Here is a 22,558-nt window from a genome sequence, read left to right on the forward strand (position 1 = left end):
ATTCCTTTGCTAAAAAAAAACAACAACAAAAAAAAGCCTTCAGCGAACCCCTCTGTTCCAAACATTTTCAGACCTGTAACTAACATCCCCATGTTAGCCAAAGTTCTGGAAAAATGTGTCCAACAAGAATTGAGTCTACACGTTTCTGAGTTCAACCTGCTAAGTGTTTGTCAATCGGGCTTCCGTCCAAACCATAGCATAGAAACTGCAATTTTACACATCGTAGATGATGCACTGCTGGCTCTTGACCACATTGAAACCTGCCTCCTAATCTTGCTGGACCTGGCATTCGACACGGTGAACCATGAAAAAATTATAGATCGGATGAAAAACAGAATGGGCCTAGAGGGTACAGTCCTTAATTGGTTCAGCTCCTTTCTTGAGAACAGGTCACAAAAATTCATGGTCAACCAAACCCTTTCTGGCTCAACCAATAATACAATCGGAGTTCCACAGGGATCAACGCTCTCACCGGCGCTATTCAATCTATACGTTGAACCACTCACAGAAATATTACAAAAAGCAAACATCACTTTCCACATGTATGTGGATAACACTCAGTTGTATATCAAGGTCGCATCAAAAGAAGAGATAAACCATGCACTATCAATAACCCTCCAATGGCTAACCAAGAATCACCTGAAGCTAAACCCTCAGAAAACCGAATTCCTACTGATTGCCCCACATAAAAGCAAACTAAAGTCAACAGAATGGGCCAACCTTATCACTGCTCTAAACTGTACTCCAAAGATTGTAGATTCCACCAAATCACTGGGAATTACCCCAGATAAAAACCTGAACATGTTTAGCACATATTAATACAATGGCAAAAAATGCCAGGTTCCACTTAAGATATTTGCGAAAACTTAAACCTTTCCTGAACAAAATAGATCTTAAAACTGCAGTTCAAGCGCTGGTCATATCAAGGATCGAATACGGGTGCACTACTCTGGCTGGGCTCCCCAAGATCTCAACTGCCCCATTGAAAGCTTGTCTTAATACAGCCACAAGGCTGCATTAAGACGGGATCCAAAAAATTCCACCATATCTCCCCTCACCTGAAAATGCTAAACTGGCTGCCTTTCGAAGCAAGAATTCAATTCAAGTTGGCATGCATCACTCACAACGCAATACACCACAAAACTCCAGGTTACCTGGCCCAGAAAATACGCTCTCCGGAGGTAACCAACCCTCTAGGAGCAAATCAGACTTTCTTCTGAAACCGGCTCGCTTGTGCAAGAAAAAGACCTATGACAGAGCATTCTCAGGAGCAGCACCGAGAATTTGGAATGCACTCCCACCAAACATCAGAAGAATTACATTCATCGCAACCTTCAAAAAGGAAGCGAAATCGTACTATATGAGCACATTTCTTCCATAAGACTATATTGGAGGTCTACTGTCTATAAACTGCTAAATGTTATTACTGAATGTATATATGTTACAAAGATGATCCTGTTTTTTAACTGCGCTGTGGCAATTTTATTACTGAATGTATATATGTTTATATGCTAAACTGAAGTGTAAAACATTAAGGACTGATGAAACGCTACTGTAAAGCGCTCTGATACTCTACACTGGGTCATGTTCGCGCTATAGAAAACACTAAATAAATAAATAAATAAATAAATACTGTCATGGACGCTTGCCCGTCCTGTGATGCCTACTCACATCAGCCATATGGTCTTGGCAACACAGACTGAGCCATGCACCAACACATCTTTTGAAGTACGACAGACCCTGGCAGCCCATGTGACTGCAGGGTGAAAGCGGCCGCAATAGCTGCAATGTGCCGAGTGGGGTGTTTTCGGTCTGTGACCCTCCCTGACCTCTACTGTGGGAGGCTTTGCCTACCTCTGGATACTCAGGCTGACGCCCGACTGCTTCTTGTTGCACACATGGCCTGGGGTGTGAGAGTGCCATAGGTCCCGGCCCTGAGTGGGGAGGAAGGGGGACACAACTTCTTTGCTGCTCATGATGCCCGTTAGTCAGGACATAATGGTGCATGCATTACAGTTGCTCAACAGCAATTTCAGACAAGAACAAGAGCAAGCCAGCAGTCAGCCAGTCGGTTAGTGAGAAACACAGGCCCATCGGGCACATCGCCTCCTGTCAAGTCGACAGCAACAGAACTCTTCACCTCAAGTGAGGTGTGTCCCTCCACAAACTTTTAGCAGGAGCCCTGGTGATGGCGACAATAATGATCATAAAACCTTTCATTGTGTCCGTGCCCCCATCAGGCTAGCCTGGCTGATGAGGGGTGATACCCTGAAACCGGTCCCAGGATGCTTGATTCAGGTCCATGGAGAACCCGGCTTGGCAATTCGGACTGGACTGTTCCCATGAGGAGCAGGGTCAACACTGATTTGACCAAGATCTCTTGACTGATCATTTGTTCCTGCAGCATTTTTCACCCCCATCAGGGCAAGATGCTAAATGGAAGTTTTTAGTGGAGCTGCCAGAGATGCACTTTGTCACCAGACCATTCACAGCGATAGGAAATGACCTTTACTTCTCCATCTGGCAGGTGAAGGTATCTTTATGCCTTCCAAATCTAGACTTGCCCGCCTTTCACTTACACTTCTTTGAAAGTGACCCTGACCACCAACTTTGAACCGTTCACCAGTCCTGATTATGAGAGGTTGCTACTGTACCAAGGCTGAAAAGAGCCAAATAGGTCAGTAAATGCATTCTATGCAAACCTTCGCGAACTGGACAGCACATGCATACTCCTAGACGAAGAAGACAAGATTTGGGAGCAGCTCATCCAAGGCAGGGCATTTGGCAAAGAAATTGGAAAAAATCCTTCCGGACCCACAAAAAATGAGTTCATGACATGCCAACAAAAGTAGATAAATAGAAGAGGCCTGGCTAGTACTAGCTTCACTGTGCACAATGAGCTGGCATTCTCTTGTGAGGGGTGCGGTATCAGAGGCTCTTGCTTGGTAACTCCCCAGAGCCTCGCACAGCACATTGTTCATAAAACACATGGATCCCATCAAGGATAGTTAAAACCAAGAGCAGGATTCTCAACAAAGAGTCATTTGCCTGGCTGGATATACTAGTTGAGCAGACAGTTCGGCTGTGGGAGCTGTGCCAAGTTATGGGGGGCCCGAGCAGCCGGCACCGGTTATCACCAAGGATATTTGCCATGTGCCCTGGTACCAGGCCTGTGCAGATTTCTGGAGCCTACCCAATGGATAACACATGTTGGTCAATATCAACGACTACTCCAAGTACCCCAAGGTTGAAATAGTTGCTGGGAAGGTTATACTGAAGCTAGAGAAGATCATATCGAACCATGAGCTTATTCAGGAGCTGCAGACTGACAATGGGTCCACATTTAACAGGCACATTTAGAGGCGCACGGCAGGAGCCGGCAGCACCGCCTCCCACACCCAATATTCCGAGACTTCTGGTGGTTGGATTTTCTTTTTGCTTTGGGGCCAATTGAATCGTAGGACACATTTCCTAGACGTTGAACAAACTTTCTTTTAGGGTAAGAAGATAAGTTCTGTCTTAAATGTATTATTTTTGTTAAAGAACAGTTCTCGTTGAGATCCCTGAAACTTCTAGATAATGATCTTTTGCTTTTCTGTTTTCCAGTACCTAATGAAGGTCATCCCCCAGATGCCCTGTGATTCCCTCTCCTTTTGGACCACATACCTCCCTCAGACATCCCGCCTAGAGTCATCCCTTGCCTTCTTAAGACACCTCTTTCACGAGGTAAACTCTCACCCTTCCCCTGGAAATCAATCGCCCAGACAGTTGAGATCTGTGTGGGGGATTGGTTTGGAGGTGAGAGGGGAAGCTCTCATTGTTCCTGCGGTACCTGGTATTCAGGAGAGTGTGGTTTGTGACACTGACCAAATCTCTCAACCTGATCATAATTTCCATGATCTCAATCAAATGCCTGCTCCAGCAAACACAGTTGAAAAGAATATGCTTTCAACCTATTGTTGATATTCCACACAATGACTACCAGCTATAGTCAGTCAAATCTTGCTCCTTTAATTGTTCCCCCATTATCCCGCAAATAATCAACACCCTAATTCATTTTTTTAACATTCTGAAATGCAACCTCAATATCAATGTCCCAATTATATTATAGCCTTATAGCCCGCCGTAGAGGGCTATACCGGCTAATAAAGGCCCTCTCCAGCGTTAACAAGGGAGAGGGACTTTAATAGCCGGTATAGCCCAGCTACGAAGGGCTATAAGGCTATTAGAACATTCTGCCACTAGAGGGCAGAATGTTCTAACAAAAAAGAACAAAGCCTTATGGGAGCGTGAGGGGACTGGAATCCCTTCAGGCTCCCTGAATCCTTTGTTCACAGCCAGAGCTGTGAACAAAGAAGCATTGGAATGTTGGAGCTCCAGGCTTATACCAGCCATTACAAGCCCAGAGCACTCCATTGTTTTCAATGGAGCTCCCAACATTCCAATGTTGTAATACAAGACACAATCCTTAAATATTCTCTTAAGAAAAATCCCCACGGTCAAAGGCTCCATTCACAAACGCAAATACGCCAACCTCAGGACAACTTAATAGAGGTGAAACATCTACACTCACTCATTGCTGCAGCCAAAACCAGCTGTTATCGCATGACAGAAGCCACGAATAGAAGCTAAGCTCTCTTTATATCCATCACTGAGTCAGCATCATGCTGGATCCTTAACCAGCTTACTAGACAAGTGCATTGACACATCTAACAAGATACCGACAACTATAAGCAAGCCATCACTATGACACCCATCCCACTATGCACAAGGCTGTCATTTTTAAAGACTAAATCCTCCTATCGACCGTTGTAACATCTAAAACCAGAGAAGGATTCGCGCCATTCCCTAAAATAGCCAATACGTATTTTATGGAAGACAACTTCCCAGACACTCTCAAAACAGGGGAGATCTTTGCTCCGCTTAAGGAAACTACCGAAAATCAAGCATCTGAACAACTAACACCCCATCACCCACCGAAGAATAATCGGCTAAATAGTAAAAAATACAGTTTTTATCCAATTACAAGACATAACCTATACTAACCATTTTGTAGGATGATTGACCACAGTAACAAAGATAAAATATTGGGCAGCCAAAATATTGTGGTAAGAATATTGAGGACAGGAATATTGTCCACACAATATGTTGGTCCTCGATAGTCTATCAGACAACCGTCTTATGCATGCCCATCAATCCAGCTTCAGACTATTGCCGCACAGAGACAGCTGCTGTTCAAGACATGAACAACGCCCTCCTTATCACAGACAAAAAATGACTGCAGGCACGCTCATCCTACTTAACTGCTCAGCAGCCTTTGCCACTGTTGACCACCATGCCATATTAGTATCCTCTCAGTCTGCACTGGATTCCTTGGCACAATTAGCCACTATTTCCCCTTATACCATTAATACCATCTCATGGAGACTGGCATCAGCAAACAACAATACCTGTCCCTCCCACATGAAATTGAATGAATATGCATCTCAACAGACCAGGGACACAAAATCACTCTGATTTTCCACTGACCAATTTCACAAACAAAATAGAGGCAGCCAGGTATGAACTAGCACTCCAATAAGATGTCACAATATGACTCTAAAGTGAATTTCAACAAGGGGCGGCTCTCTGAAGAAATCTCTGGATGTTACAAGTAGTCTTGAAAACAGATAAACTCCCAGGAATGTCCTCCTCTTATACAAAAGCATTGGTGAGATTTTCATAAAATATTTTTAAAGTGTTATAATCTTTGGGAATTAGTGCTGGGAATGGAAGCCTTCAGAAGAGGCAGAAGAGGAGCCATACCCTTCTCTTTTCACTGAAGCAAATATATGGGCCAAATTGCAACAGAAGGTCACAACTTAAGGACCACCAGGTCATGGGCTCTCTGCTCCTCCTAGATGACCCTCTACTCCAGCTCATGTACTCTCTCCCTCCCTCTGCTCCTGAAGCTATTGTACAGCTTGGTGACTGGTTACATTACCAACTAATTCTTGGATCAGTCCTCATACCTGATCACAATTTTCATTCTCCGTAGGCCAAACATCTGACCCTCCAGCTTGGTTGTAGTTGACATTACCAGCAAGCCAGGTGGCTGGCTCCTGCTTTGTTGCAGGGTACATCTCTAAGCTGATGCCATTACTATTTTCTGCTTTAAAGGACACATCAGCAAACACCAATCTCTACCTGTGGGACTTTGAAGAAGCTGAACAGTTTGCCCATGGTCATGGACATTGCTGATGTCATGGGCCCCACCACTGCAATCACCCGGGTGACGTAGTCGGTGTAGTTGCAGTTGGCATCCACGCTGGTGCTGTTCTGCCTGGTGAGAAATAACATGGTGGGCTGCATGGCCACCAGCGGCTCGAAGCAGGTGTCGTAGATCTCATAGCCCAGCTGGACTCCCGGAAGAAGAGAGGTTGAGTTGTTGATCTCCTCAATGGCAAATCTCATTGCAAGAGCAAACACAAATCCCATATCATAAAAACTGTGGGGTAAACACATAGGTTAATATTTATTAGTATTGTGCGGGAAAATGCCACATGTGAAAACATTTTCATATAGACTCTGGCAATATGTGAGGAGTGTGACCCTTCTAGGCAGTGGCCCTCCCCGCTCTCTTCAGAGCTATACAACATTATACAATATATATCTTTACCTTCGGCTTCCTACTGTGATTGCTCCTCTTTGCCTTTCTTGTTTGCTTAAATGTTAACATCTCTATGACGTCTATAGACCTCGCGCCCAATTTATAGTTCTGTGGTAATGGAAATTCTCTTATTTCTGGTTGAAGTGCTAAATCCAGAGAATAATCCGGCAGTATAATTACCTCCACCACATTCCTCGAGTCAGGCCATAGGGTAGTTTACTATGTGAGTATGAAGGATGTATGTCGTTACTACGCATGCTTTTACAACGCATGCCTTTACCACGCAGGTTTTACAACGCAAGTCATTACAACGACTTGCGTTGGGGGGCGCTGTATAGTGAATAGTTTAATTTACTATTCCAACTCCAGTCCCCGTGGATAGTATGGAAGGTTTTGGATAGTAAATTAAACTATTCCCTATCCTACAGCGCCCCCCAGCGCAAGTCGTTGTAACGACTTGCAGCGCAAGTAATTGTAACGACGTGCGTTGTAAAAGTTGTGTGGTAAAGGTACTGTGTGGTAAAAGTTGCGTTGTAAACGCTGTTCCCGAGTATGAAGGCTTCATGCTCCCTGCTGAGGCGACATAGCTTTAAGTAGTTTTCTATTGCTGCTCGCCCATCATCTATTTCGATATATCTGGCGATTCCTCAGTGTAAATCTTTTTTTCTAAATAATCTGTGGACAACTGGTGTCTAGAGTTGACCAATGAGGCATGATTTACAAAAAAGCCACAGATGTACTTCTTGCCCCTAAGTTAGAAGTAACACTTGGAATTACATTACCACTTTTTGGGAATTTTCAAAGAATCCTAGGAGTACTCCTGGGAAACTGGAAGTGTCACTGCTTTCCAGGAGTACTGTTTTTACACATATGTAATGTAACATAAATACATTCATGCAGTTGTAAAAATAACGTATAAACACATTTGTTTTTGCTGTTTTAGGGTTCTCAACAAAGAAAAATGTTTCCCTTTGGATAAATCTCTTATTCAACAACCTACCAATATTGGGGTTATGCCTCCCTATTCTGACCCACTGTAAGACCTTACGTCTGCCTTTGACAGGAGTAAATCTCAGACTGTATTCAGGGTTAGATTGTGCTTGCTAAAGTCTGTGAATTACTACCAATTTACCAGTATGTGAGTATTTGCATTCTTAGGTGGGCTTAAGCTCCTTAGAGTGCCCACAACTCACCTTGTGACAACACTGATGTGAAACTGCATCATACCAGTATAAATGTATTGATGAGTAAATCAAATTATGAGTGGACATACATTTGTGAATAGCAAAGGTGAGTTCAAATTTCATTTAAAGTACTTGAGCATGTAGTGTCAATGGCAGTTCTCACTTTTGAACTAGGTGACTAGCCTGACACTGATAATATGGATGAAAGTGTCAGTTCTTGGATTGCAACAAGAAACTGTTTACATAGATATATGAACCATGGGCACCGTGGAATGTGGTCACCACACTGATATGTGTCAAAGGAGGTGTCTAGGGCTTTGTAGACAGCGGGAGATGTGGAGGAGACTTTGCCAGTGTTAAAAAGTGGCTTCAAGTAAAATATATCTATGGCTATTCGGTCAAGCTCAGTGGCAGCTGGCACAGATCAGGGGTGGCAGGGTGGAGGGCGGGGGGACAGGGCTTAAAGAAAAGAAAATATGTACCTCCTCTCCGCATTTCGCAGCGTTCCTCCACCATACAGGAGCAGGAACAGAGCACCCAGGAAGCACCCAGGCTTCCTTAAGTCAATCACAACATTGCAATGCAGCATTGTGATTGGTCTGAGCGCTGTAGTTTGGTGCTCAGATGGAGATTGGAAGCCTGGGCATGTTCTCCACCCAGGCTGCAATGCAGCCTGGATGGAGAACATGCAAAGTGTGCATGATTGTTTGGCTGTCCCAAGACAGCCAGCCAAACATTCATGCTGACTTACAGAATGCCCACCACTCCTCCCCCTGCTCTGTGACGAGTTATTATCATCTTGTTTTTCCTTTATTCACACTGCTGAAAAGCAGTGGGGCGACGTTAGCCTATGAGCTGTCACTGGTCAAACTGTTTCAATTTGAGGGGTTATTGGCCACAGAAAAGAAATTCATTTGTTTAAAAGACATAACTGAAGGAACTCAACACTTTTCTTAGGACCCGCTCGCATTGTTCACGAATGCTGGGATTGTGGAACACCCAAGGTGGCTAGTCTTGATTCGGCCTCATTGTTCTTTTCTGCATACTACACATACGCTAAGGGGCCTGTTTACGACTTGTCACGCTGTGCAGCACAGAAAGTCACCTTGCTCCGCTGTGTGGCAGAAACAATACATTCCTGCCTTTTTCCCGCGCTGGAACCCCTTTGCCAGCCTAGCGCCAATGCACCATGGTGCAAGGGTTCCTCCGTTGAATGCAGGATTGTTTTTGTGTGGGAAGGGGAACCTTTCCATACAAAAACAACCCTGAGAGACACATTCCTATTTCTATGTGGGATGCAGAAAGAGGAATTAATTATTAAACAGCAATGTACAGTTCAGAACCATAACACAAGGAATGTTGCATAGCAGTTTGAAAAATCTGGAGGAAGTAATGAAAATGAAAAATGTGACTCTGTCTCTAGCCTAACTAGACAGATGAATTAAGAGTATGAACAAGATCCTACTCTTTGAATATGGAAAAGCAAGACTTTGTGAATAATGCATCTCTGTGTATCTGAATTACATCTCACTAGAAGTGTCAAAAGCTTATATCTCCATAGTATTACTATATGTGCCTCTTGTGAGACTAAAATAACACCTCTCTACGAGAGTAAAAGTTATAAGTTATGCTTCTGGTGTGAAACTCAATGCCTATGGCCATCATTCCAAGTTAGACGGTAATGGTGAAGTGGGTTCCACTGGCACCCGGCTCAACATTACTAGTTTTGTGAAATGCCACGGTCCTCAGATTTTTAAACATACATATTTCGCCAGGTAAGACCCGGGTGAAATTTGCAAATGGATAAAAGGTCAGAACTAGGACAAATCTGTGGCAATGAAGTATGCAAACTCTGATTTCACATGCTGTCCCTCATTCCAACATATCAAAGAAGGTAAGGTAATGTCTACCTGAGGCAAATTTACCAGGGGGTAAATATGGCCATCCGTTCTAATCTACTTCACAAAAGCAGGGGTCCCTCAAGGCTCTATCATCTCACCCATGCTTTTCAACATCTATATGAAGTCATTACCCTCAATCGTCAATGAATTTCAGCTCACATGCTATAACTATGCAGATGAATACTACTATTGGCATGCTGACACTTCCACGTGTGGTTTGGAAGCATGGTACACGATGGTGTTCAGTGACTCTCTGGGCACACCTATGCAGGGCCGGACTGGGAACAGAAACCGGCTCTGGAAAACTGATCAGGCCGCCCCCGCCTGGGGTGAGGGGGAGTACAGCCGAGCAGTTTGCGAGGGCCGGTTTTGGCCGATTTTTTTTACAGGGTGCCGATATTGCCAACCCCCGGTAACAGAAATGACTCCCGGGGGCCCAAAACCGGCCCCCACCGTTCCGGCCTACCGGGGAAACACCCGGTGCCCGCTATGGCCAGTCCAGTCCTGCACCTATGCCCTCCTGTTGTTTTCCCTACATCTTGGTGGTTTTGAAGTTTTTTAACTTATACATATCTTTGATAAATCCGGGAAGAAGTTTCTCGCACCCTGTTTTTCTCTTTTCTGAATTTTTCCATCCATTCTTTTCCTTGGAACTTGGGTTTGGTTCAATCAACTTTAGGTGAATTATTATTGTATGGGTTATTGAAACATATTATTTAGATGTTATAGGTACCCCTACCACTTGTCGAAAGGTTATGATTTGGAAGGTCCTGAGGAAGTTGGTCAACATAAGGCTAATTCCACCGAATTGTATGTGCCCAGCTCACAACCACGGTCATGGAGACCCAGAATATCTTTGTCCCCTTCTGACCAGGATGTGTACGTGCTCTAGGGTTGGTTGTTAATATGAATGGTTTGATTGAGTATGATTGTGGAGTTTGATTGTGTGTTGAATATATAGGTGCCTGGTGAAGAAGATTACATCTCATGTGTAAATGAATATAGAATTGTCAATCAATGAAATGTATAAAAAAGGAAAAATATGGTAAAAAATAATTTTTACTAATATATTTGTCTTTTAAAAACTTTTTTGATATTACAAATGAAAATAAGTATACATTTCTAGAAAAATTAATAAAGATGTTTTGAGTAAAAGATAATGTTGTATACATAATGTCTCAAAATGTATATGGATAGCCCAGTGGAGCAGATTTAGCAGATTTAGCCCGTAAGTTAAATAAATAGAGGTCAAGTTGGAGGTTTGTATGATATAATGTTTGGTGTGTTTGTCCCCCTTTTCTCCCAGACCTAACTGAACTAAAGAGGGTGGGCCCTTATCTAAGAGATGACACACAAATACTCCTTAGACTGGACAGTTTCGAAAGACATTGGAAACTCACAAATCTTCAGTTGTCTCAGAACCGTTTATCAGTGGTTGACATGGAGCCATCTCAAATTGAATTCCAAAACAGAAATAGTCACATATGGCGATCGAAAAGACTATGACCCACTTTGTGCTTGGTCAGACGATCTAGGACCATCTCCTAAATATCTAAGGAAGTCATTAACCTTGGAATTATCACCGACTCCAAGTTATCAATGAATGCCAACTGGACAAATTAGCAAGATCAAGCTTCATTACTATGAAAATTCTGCAACACATCTTCCTCCACCAGAGATGTCCATACAAGGTCCAAGCCACTATCTCTCTTGTACTCTCTAAACTAGATTACGACAATGGCCTCTACCACAGATCATCTTTATCAACTTTAAAAAGACTACAACTGATTCAGAACTCTGCTGACAGACTACTCCTACATGTAAAGCCACAGCTCACATCTCCACTGCCTTGAGGGCCCTACATTGGAAACTGGTTGCCAGAAGATCCCCATTCAAGCTGCTTGTATCACCCACAAAGCAATTCATGGAACAGGACCGATTTTCACTAGGAATAAAATCACCAAATGCATTCAACAAAGGAACCTCTGCTCCATATTGGCACCTCACCTCAAAATCCCAAAATACAAGAAAACAACAGTAGGTGGCACATCTTTCTCTTTTCAAGCAGCCAAACTATGGAATTCATTACCTCCAAACGTAAGATCCAGAGATACCTATCTTATCTTCAGAGGATTACTCGAGAGTTGGCTGTTTCCTACATAACCACCATACTCAAACACAAATCTGCAGCTAATTTTATTATATGTATTATCTAGATATGTGTATATCCTGATATAATATGTATATGTACTTATGTATCTATATATTTATTACTTTACTCCTCCTGTAACAAAAATAACTTTAACTCTCTCCAATGCACTACCCCATATTTCACCCTATACCTCTCTCAATATATCATCTACTCCACTCTCGGACTCATCCCAAACCTCATTCTACTACTATGATCTTGAAAATAACCCTTTCTAGACTCTTTCCTCCACAATCCCTCCTTAAATCACCCCAAACCTCATTGTAATACTATTATCTCCCAAACATCTCTTCTAAATTCTTCCCTCAAATATCCCTCCTTTGACTCATTCCAGGACTCATTTTACCACTATGATCTCCCTAATCCATTTCTAGAGATTCTTCCCTCCTCCATCTCTCCTTATACTCTTCCCAAACCTCATCTTAATACTACGATCTCCAAAGAAACACTTTCTAGACTCTTCCCTCTTCTATCCCCCCATGATCCTATAAGACTCACATGCCCACCGCTCAAATTGGCTCTAATTTCACTATAGTAATCTACCACTAATTCTTTTTGGGTTCTGGAGTAGCGTGCTACTTGCCGAAAAGCGCTTCAATGCCTCATCAGGGCTAGTAAGCGTTATATACATGCAATTGCAATATAATACAATCTGAATCATGCACAGTGACTTCTTGTCCCTCATTATGAGCAGACGGTAAATGGTGTGTTACTGTACATATGGAACTTTACCTGACCGCTGTAATGAGGGCCGAGATGGTCGATCAATCACAGCACCTCCCTTTTTGCTCTGTATTTGAGAGCAAAGAAGTGTTTGCAAAAATGTCATATTACAGGCTCTTTGTCCAATAACTGACTGACAGACTGTTTGGTTCCCTTTTCCCCTTTATTTTCTGTTTGACGCTCCTGTATATCATCCCTCTGTCAAAAGTGTATTCCCTGGCATGCTTGAGGTTTTTGTCATTCCTAATATATGACTTATTATTAGTCCGTAAACCTGAAGTAGTCTTTTCTTAGCGTCCTGAGCCTCTGTGTAAGCATCCTTTATAAAGATAACATAATTATACATTTAGCAAGTTTCTATTAGTATGAAAATCTACCAGTGAAATTGTAAAAATACATTACTAATAATGTTAGTCTTAGGATGATCATTGTTACTGTTTTGATTATCATCATTATTAAGAAATAGTGATAGCAGTACTTATTTATTAATTTATTAATAATGATAATAATAATATAGCACTTGCCACGAACTAGGGGGCTTATTACCAACAACTAGCGATAATTATCGCTATGTTGGTTTAGCGGGGATATTTTTATCGCCGAGCTGCGGCGATTTTTATCGCTTAGGAACCTTGCTATTATCAAGGTTTATCTCCTAAGCGATAAAAATCGTCCGAAATGCATGAATATCGCTGAAAAGTCAGCGATATTCATGCATTACTGAGCTAATGCTCCTAGCCATGTTATCCACCTACCATTGGATTACATGGCTAAGAATTGCTCAGGGGCAGGTGTTAGCTTTTGGAGATATTCGCGCTTAGCGCAAATATCTCCAACAGTTGGTAATAGGAGATAGCGATGTTAGCGACTGTTTCCAGTCGCTAACATCTTGGCACGCCCACTTTGCATGTCATTAGTGATAAATATCACTGACATGCAAAGCGGGGCCCAAGATGGTCGCTATTTCCTACTAGCTGTCGCTAACTCGTGTTAGCGACAGCTAGGTAATAGGGAGATAATTTTATCTCCGCTTTCTTGGCTTTTAAAGCCAAAAAAGCGCAGATAAACCCCCTTGATAATATGCCCCTAAATGACCTCTTGCTGGACCCAACTCTACAGTACTTACTGCTGCACAGTTATGCATGTAAACAAGCTCTAATTTCTTTTGTGTCTTTACTCCTTCTTGCTGTCTGCCTCTTCCCTCTGTTTCCTTGGCGCTCTTTGCCTCACTCAGTCGTTTTTGTGTCCCTTTGTCTCTCACTCTCTCTCTGTCGTTGTACCACTCTCTTTATTTCTGCCTCTCACTACCTTTCTTCTCTGAATGTATTTCTTTTTCTATTCTCTGCTCTGCTTGCACCACAGTTTCTCCCTATTTCTCGCTGTTTCTTTCTAAATATGAACACTAAATACCCATTTTTTGTGTTTAAAGCCAGAACTCTGAGTCTCTCGTTATAGGCAGTGGGATGTAGAAGAAATCCCACTGCATCTGTGGAAAGTGATTTTCTATTTATTCACTCAACTCGAATTTTGTGTTTAGGAAAAAAAGCCATATTAACTGCATCAAAATACTGTATTGCATTGTAATTACATTTACATAGCGCCTACTACTTATGAATGTGGTGATAGGCTAGCACTAGTTTGCTGGGGAAATTCGTGGCACTAAGCATCAGCAATGAACGTGTGTGGGCGCTGCACCTTTAAACGCAGGAAACCAGCCAGGCCTCATGACAACTTAAGGGCTTCGTTCCAACGTCACGCCCTCTCAAACGTGCCCTGGCAGATTCTGGCAGGTCAACCTGTCTAACTTTAGGAGGGAAAAAGCATGCAAAAAAGACAAAACATGCAGAATTCGGTGTAAAAAGCGATTCTGCATGGTATGCCTCATATTCCTGTCGAAAATATGAAATAGGTGACATTCGCTACACATGGGCCCTCATTTCCAGCTGGTCATTTAATTGCAATATATGGAGTAACACCTTTTACCTCTGGCATCACAAATAGGAGTTTGGTACCTAAAGCTCCATGCCCGAAATACCCCTCCCACACAATACATTTCGGCAGGTCAAATCTATCAAAATGTACTGGTGGGAAAAATGCTAGATAATTTACGTGGCATGTGCCTTTTGGTGCATAAAACACCAAAATCTGCATGTTAGCTCCCATTATCAGGGGACAGACTTGGAACTGGAAGACACTTATCAGACGAGATCAATCCAGACGCAGCGGGTTAGGTTTTATCTGCTCTGGTACATATCCGCCCAAACTGCAGGACAGTGCTAATGAGGGCACACTATTCCACAAATGTTGTAATGAGTGTCTTAGGACCGAATTTAGATCTTGGAGGAGGGGAAAACTCTGTCACAAACGTGACGGAGATCCCGTCCGTCAGATTATGATTCCATTATATCCTCAGGAGATTGAAATATGTCACATTTGTGACGGGGTATTCCATCCACCAAGATCTAAATAAGGCCCTTAATCACCGTTTAATTGTAGGTTTACTGTAATATCTTGATTACCAAGTGCGGTACAGTTATTAATGAAATCGTAGTAGTACAGTAACAACTGACGTAATAACGTCTAAGTGAGAACAGAAGATTCCTGCAATGTTAAATGGTGCCTATCTCAGACCCCTGTCAGTGAACAATTCTTGAAGGTAGGTCTCTTACCTTCCACACTCCAGCAGCTCAGGCTTGGAACGTTCTGCTAAGTCTCCCACTGTGGTAGTTCCAAAACTGAACAAACCTCCAATCATGTAGTGTCCATCGGCCTGGAACAGGGAGGTGGAGCAGAAGTTCCCAGATGCTCTAGAGCCCAGAAAGTTCAGGCACAGCAGGTAGGCCAGGCTCCTCATTGCTCCTGTTAGAGAGTATCGGCCACCTCCTTGAGACTGCTTAACGAGTGCCTACAGAGAACTGGAGGTTACTTCGTTAAAGCGTGATCATTCCTCTTGTCTCGAATGTGGCAAATTCACACAAGTCATTTGTTTTGCAAAGTTCAAGGAATGCATAGCAAGTGCTCCTCATGCTGTATTCAAATTCATCACTCAGCAACATGCAAATGAGCCTGTTGTGTATTTAGTGGCCCTTTTCAGGGAGCCGTTGACAAAACCAAAATATCACCTGTGACAGATTTGTGGTAGGATGGGGTGAATAAGGGAGTATCAAAGGATATAGTGGCCATGTTGGTATGGGCAATGGTTTAATTTTTTATGTCATACGTCTACCCACACATACCACTTGGTCCTTGTATCAAATAAGATGGAAGTGCCACTGGTGTTGGGGCATTAGGTAGCCATCAGACCTACAGAAAAAGATACAAGTTGTGAGTTTTGCTGGTGGGTGGATTTTTTTGATCAATCACTAAGACCTGCATCCTACTAGTATAGTGGCCTCTGCTTTTAAGACTAATATTACTTTACACCACTCTAAAAAAATGTTATGAAAATCCATATTTAAATTGAAGCTGTGGTAAACGTTTACAGTTGAAAAAACTGTGAAATTCACCAGCTATGGTTAGCTATGCAAGCAATAACTTGAGTACCTATTATGCACTGGTCATACACTGATACATGACATTACTAATGGCATCTTAAATGGCATCATTGATGGCATCACTGATGACATCTTTGATAATAACTCTGCACCCAACTTCCCAGCAACCAACCGTTCACAGGCATTGGCTGAAAAGGCAAAAGCCCAGCCAACAACAAACATGTCTTTTTTTGTCCAATTGGATGTTTTTACTTTTCCTAATTCAACCCCACAAATTCTCTGCAAAACCGGATCCTCTGCACAGGGATCACACATTGATGGACAAGATATTCCTATATTTTAACCCTTTAAAATCTGTCTTACACTTTTTGTGATGCAAATGGCTCAAAAATTACCGATTGGATTTCCACCTAACTACTAAAAAGCTGTATTTTGTGTGAAGCTTTGGGTCCAGATTTTCTAACGTTTCACGTTGGAGTTGCATCACTTTTATGATGCAGCCCCAACACAAAATCCTTTTTGGCATTTACTAAGACACGCAAAGTCACTTTGTGTGGTTTAGTACATATAAAGTAATACAGCGAGTAGTGCTGCCTTGCATTACTTTACGATGGGGAGGCATTCCATGGGTGGACTATGGGTGTTTTTATGTATACGTCCCAGATTTACTAAGGTGACTAAGCCTGGGATAGCCCCAAAAAGATATGTCTCTCAGGAGCAGGCATTTGGAGGAGAAAATTCTTTATTTCTCCTCATTACTTACTCTTTCTATGAGTGCAGCATTCTGCAGCCCGCATAGAAAGAGGAAATTGCTTCTGAGGATAGTTTATATGCATGAAGATATCCCTTCCCTGCATAAACACAATCCTGCATGTAATGTGCAAGGGTGCTGTGTTGTCGTTAGACAGCACACAGTGCCCTAATGCTAGGAGACCGCAGAAATGTGCCATATCTTAGTGCATGTGATGCATTTCTGCTGTCCCCCTCTCATGCAATGTAGCAGGAATATCCTGTCTGCCGATATATAAATCCCATTATATCCTGTGAGATTATATTTCAGCAGACGGCATATCAGTCCCCGTTCGTTGAGATCCTTAGTCTGATGTGGTGTGTTCCAACTTTTGTGTCGATTTGTCAAGTGGCACCAAAGTTTTTAGCAAACCAAATAATCTCTTTAAATTGAAAGCAATACTTAAACACAGCAGCGTAGTCACTGTCTCTATTAATACATTATATAAAACATTTTTATTTCTCATTTCACACAGAAGAATCTGTATGAAATTTGGCAGAGACTTTGTAGGCTTAGCTTACTTTGGGGTTGTCAAGTTCCCTGCAGATCCATTAATAGGCAAAATTATTTAGAGGTGTGCGGTCATCATGAATCCTTTGTTTTGTAATAACCTTTTTACCATTAGACGGATCAATGCAAAACCTGCAAAAAAAAGACTTTGGTCCAACTTTCCCATTGTGTACCAAATTTCATGCAGATTTGTCCAATGGTTCAGAATTTAACAGCAGAGTCATACTATTCTTAATTTACTAATAATTTGAGTGTGTTTGATGCTCTGCATACATTTGAGGGGAAAACATATGAGGCACAATTACTAGAGCTCAAGTTTCATGTAGATTCTTTAAACAGCACCAGAATTGTTAGCAAATCAAAGAGTTCAAAGTTATTAGAATATTAACACCATTTGATGTCCCTCCCCTTTAACTTTGCACTGAATCAGAATGAAATTTGCATGAGGATTGGCATGTTTAGTCCAAATCGGTTATCTCAAGTTTAGTGTAGGTCCATCAAACAACACAAAAGAAAGCAAATAAAAGCTTCAATTCTACCTTTTCTAACCCTACCCCACCTTGACAGATTTGCACAAAACTGGATAATCCTTGATGAAATGAGCTGCATACTTTCATGCAGATATTTCAAAAGGCACATACAGTATTAGACAATGAACAATTTTTGACCACAATTTATTTGTGTTCCCTTTAACAGAACTTCACAAACTTGACGTACAAGGAGCAAGCTAAACATGTTATTTATCTGCCAAATTTAATGTAGTTTGGCCAACCGGTGCTACATTTTTAAGCAACTCAAAACTTCTTTTCAACTCCCAGAACATCTCTATAATTTAACCCTTCAAAGTTCAATGACATATTTTCTGTAGCACAACTACCTCAAAAACTATTACATTGATCAATACCAACCCTCAATAATGCCCTATTGAAGGAGAGTTCTAGTTTCATGCTAAGTGTGGTGCTGTTCTGTTCTGCAGATTTTGCTCTGGCAGAAAGCACAATTTCCGATTGGAGAAATGGAAAAGGCTTCTTTTTAGGGCTCGGCCTTCGCAACACGAAGTGGGGCGGAGCTTCGAGCTCCTAATGTTAAAGAAAAAAAAAGGATCTCTAGGGCTCTGGCCAGACACATTCCTTACATTCCTTAGTGTTTTATGGCATGTGCCTAGTGATTCATCTTCGCTGTGCTGTCTATTTAGTAGCCTTGACGTGATAGGCTATATTTACTTTTCGTCCGTCATTGATGTTAGTTTCATGGCATATTCTGTGCGCGAACGAGCACGGCAGAGTGATTAATCTTAATTAGGAGCTGTCAGAGTGCCCGTGTAATGCAATCCAGATGCTGCGAGCGCGTTCACCATTGCATTGCATGTATCATGCGCGCGTTTAACATTCAGCTTTCTCGCACGGCAGTCCATTCATTTTAATTATTTTAGTCTTGCCATAAGCATGCGCTGTATAGGGGTGTACGTGATTTAATTCAATATTCTGAAGACTGCAAGGTGATGGGGTTGGGTCACTTATTAGGGCCACAAAAACGCCAGTGTTAGTATCGGCATCTGATTTCCAAAGAAAACATTAACATCTGCGTTTGAAAGGAAAAAGTTTCGGCTTTTTTCTGTGATAATTTTCGCCATCTGCTGGGCACTGCAGGGAAAACTTATTGATGCAACATGACTCGTATTTGGCAAATTAGTTTGTGGCATGAAACGTTTTACATGGCTGCGTCACAGTACTGTTTTTTTTTAAACTCATCACAGAAGTATTTACGTCGTTTCTTAGCGCAGTGCATGACTGTTGTCTCTATTCTAGTTTAACGCTACTGGACTTCGGGCTACATTCAAAGGTGAGATGGTTTTGCCAAGATCCGATAGGATGAACAAAAGGTAACCAAAGAGGTCATCATCTGTGAGTCATCTTCCCGGTAACTCACTTCATTAATACATGCACTGCCTGATTGCCCTAGACCAGTCCGACCCTTGTTACAAGATACATCAATTGGCCGGTTTGTTGAGAGACGCGCACAACCTATTAAAGCATGAATATCACAATGGCTGTGACTGGCCCTAGGGACGGCCCTTATCTGAAAGCCTATCTGGGAAGGTGCCGGCCCCCCATTGTGCCTTAATGGTGCAATCCAAAGATCTGCCCGTGTCCTAAACAGCAGAGCATTGTCATTCCGCGGAAGGGGGGTGGGAGTGTGGAGATAGCACAGGTATGCGAAACACCATTCTTTGCATTTTTTCCCCAAGTTGGGCGGTTTCTCGCTTAGTTCCAGCTGCGAACGATGAGAACCCGAGAATCCTCTGGAAGAGACCAATTGGTAGACCAAGGTTTGAGACCTGGGATTTCAGTCTCAGCGAGGGTGGGCCAATCTCAGCCCAGCTGCTTTGAATGAATATTTCTACCGCCTCTTATTTCAGTGTGGTGACATTGAATGCAGCCCCTTAATTTCCGCTTCTCTACACCGACTGAAGGCCACAGGGCGGATTCTGGCCTCTTTGTGTGGAGAGGAAGCTACTCCACTTGCATTGTTAATTACGAACGGGCCGGCCATACGTGAAGGTGGATGACGTGTGTGTTCTACCCCGTGTGGAATGTCCACAATAATCAACGTTGTTGTCGTAGTGGCTCGTGCCTTTACCTGGGTTTTAGCGTGCAAAGCTCCTCAGCATCCCAGTCAGACTACCTCAGGTTCTAGGCACCAAACTCCATTAAGTCACTAAAAAGGCCTGTTTGTTTTCTTAGTACAAGCTCGTTATGACATGGCAGAACTGGTGCTGGTGATTCATGTAATTAGAGGGTGAGAAAATCACTTCCCTGATCAATACTGGGGCCATGACTAATGTCTCTAGACTGACGCAGAACTAACAAGGTGCACGCAGCAATAGTTTGTAACTGTGTAGCGCTATGGGAACGGCACACCCCTTTCCTGCAAGGGGCACTTTCAACACGCTCTCACCCGAAAGGCATTGTGGGAAATTCTATACCTAGGTCATGAGTGCTGAGGCTGGGGACTTGGTGATCTTCCGATCGTTGTTAAGTTGGGCCTATTAGTTCAGCTGTCTCACAGTGAAGGTTGCGGTATCCTCCGACTGGTGATGTGAAAATAGCCCCAACGCTTGTTGGATGCATGCTGAAGGGCAGATTAAAATGCACTTTGATATCACTGTGATACCTGCCGCTCGTCATTTTCTGTGGCATATTTCTCTTCAACATTCAGCAGAAGGTGAAAGCACAAACCAGCAGCCTACTGCAACAGGAGATAATGAGCCAGTGGCAGGGGCCCACTCCAAGGGTTTCTCCTCATCTGCTGAAATTTTCAGGAAGCTATACAGAAAGTAATTCAGGGCATCTCAAATTGGCTCGTCGACGGCGACGCCATTTTATTATTTAATAAGAGCACACATAAACATGATGACAATCTTGTGAAAGCGAGTTGTGCACTAGCAAATAGCAACTTCACACTTAATGAGAAGAAATGTGATTTTCGTCACCCTTATTTATTTATATTTATGGACGCATTTCCTTCTTTGAGAGTATAGGGCTTAAAGAAAGAGGAGGAGCTCATGTCAGAACATGTTCCACAAACATCTCCACTCATTCCTGGGGATTGACATTTATTGTGCCATCCAGGACTTTGTCTCAACCAGTCCTCATTTTACAGATATCACAAAGGTGAATTGTATTGTTCTGAGTTGAGTCAATTCTGGAGCAGGAAGACAACTTGCCTGGGCAATGTTCTGTCGTGGCCGGTTCCGATGGACCCGAAGCTCACTCTTCTCCATGTCACTGACCATCTAGGTGGTAATATGTATAAACTGTCACTCTTATTTTTGGGTCTGACTCTAGCAAAACGGCACAGCACAGTGTGATAAATGACTTCTATGTCTCTTCCCTCTCTACCACTTCATCAGATTGTCCTGTGACATCATAGAATGTTTGAGTGCCTTTCTGGAGCGAGATTGTCAGTTAGTCATCTGAGGCTGAGCAGCTGGTAGCTCGCTCCTGGTGGGGTTTCTTCCTGGTTTCTTTCTAGTTACTTATCTCCTGCTATCTTGCCACCTATCTATCTTGTCAATAAAGAGTAACTACACCTGGACTATGGATCATCATTTGTGTACCACACACAGGAGTGGAAGGCCATGCCCTCCTCATCCCTGGCTGGGTGGAAGAAGAAAATAGACCACTGCATGGGCCTGGAAGTAGCAGTTTATAGAGCGAGAGGCTGGCGACAAAAACACTTCAAGATATGTCAGGGATGGGCGTACTATCAGGACATTGAGTTGGAACCTGTTCATTCCATGTATCAATTAGTTCATGATGAAGGTCATACATTCTTGGGCTAAGGGCAGGTTGGGTGGATGTGGGATGAGCGATTTATTATTTGGGTTTATTCAGTGTTTTTTTACTTTATTTTTATGGATTTGGGTGGGTGTGAATGTACAGGTATGTTTTTCTTTTCACCTTTTTAGGGCTCGGCCTACGTCAACCCTGCGTCAGCAGGGGAGGCGGAGCTCCAAGCTCTTATGTTATAAAAAAAAAAAAAAAGTTTCTTTAGGGGTCCGGGCTGCAACATTCTTTAGTGCGCGCACGTTGTTTATGTCATCTGCCTAGTGATTCGTCTTCGCTGTGCTGTCTATTTAGTAGCCTTGACGTGATAGGCTATATTTACTTTTCGTCCGCCATTTTTTTCATTTTCATGGCATTTTCTGTGTGGTTACGCGCACAAGCGACTTATTAATCTTAATTACGAGCTGTCAGAGTGGCCGTGTAATGCAATCCAGATGGTCTGAGCGGTGCAAGTGCTTCCAGACTAGGAGCAGGGTAGATCCACGAAGATGAGAAACACTGAGCGCGAGATGGGCGCGAGAGGTGCACCCCGGGCCGTCTCAGCAGGAGGCTTTCACAGGAGCGTGTTTTTGTGCGACGGGTTCGATTCCCCGCCTGGCACACCACCGCTCCTTGAGCCCCATGCGTGCACGCAACGTTGACCATCCTAATTAGCAGCGCTTGTGAGCAGAGCTCGCTCGCATCCCAAGAAACTCGAAAGTCATCACTTTGGGATTTGGGATTTCCTGGCACGAAGCAAATTGCCACCG

General features: G+C 42.9%; 1 protein-coding gene across 1 annotated transcript in view; it reads right to left on the reverse strand.

Annotated features, from left to right (window-relative positions):
- Positions 1-15,520, reverse strand: part of TAS1R3 (taste 1 receptor member 3) — an 85,977-nt gene extending 70,457 nt beyond the window's left edge. Inside the window, exons 1-2 of the mRNA XM_086919381.1 lie at positions 15,336-15,520; positions 6,187-6,487 (exon numbers count right to left, since the gene is read on the reverse strand). Of these exons, the coding sequence (XP_086775507.1) occupies positions 6,187-6,487; positions 15,336-15,520 (486 nt within the window). The remainder of the gene's footprint in view (positions 1-6,186; positions 6,488-15,335) is intronic.
- Between the last annotated feature and the right edge of the window lie 7,038 nt (positions 15,521-22,558).

This window comes from Lissotriton vulgaris, chromosome 5, assembly GCF_964263255.1.
Source record: "Lissotriton vulgaris chromosome 5, aLisVul1.2, whole genome shotgun sequence".
Classification (NCBI taxonomy): domain Eukaryota; kingdom Metazoa; phylum Chordata; class Amphibia; order Caudata; family Salamandridae; genus Lissotriton; species Lissotriton vulgaris.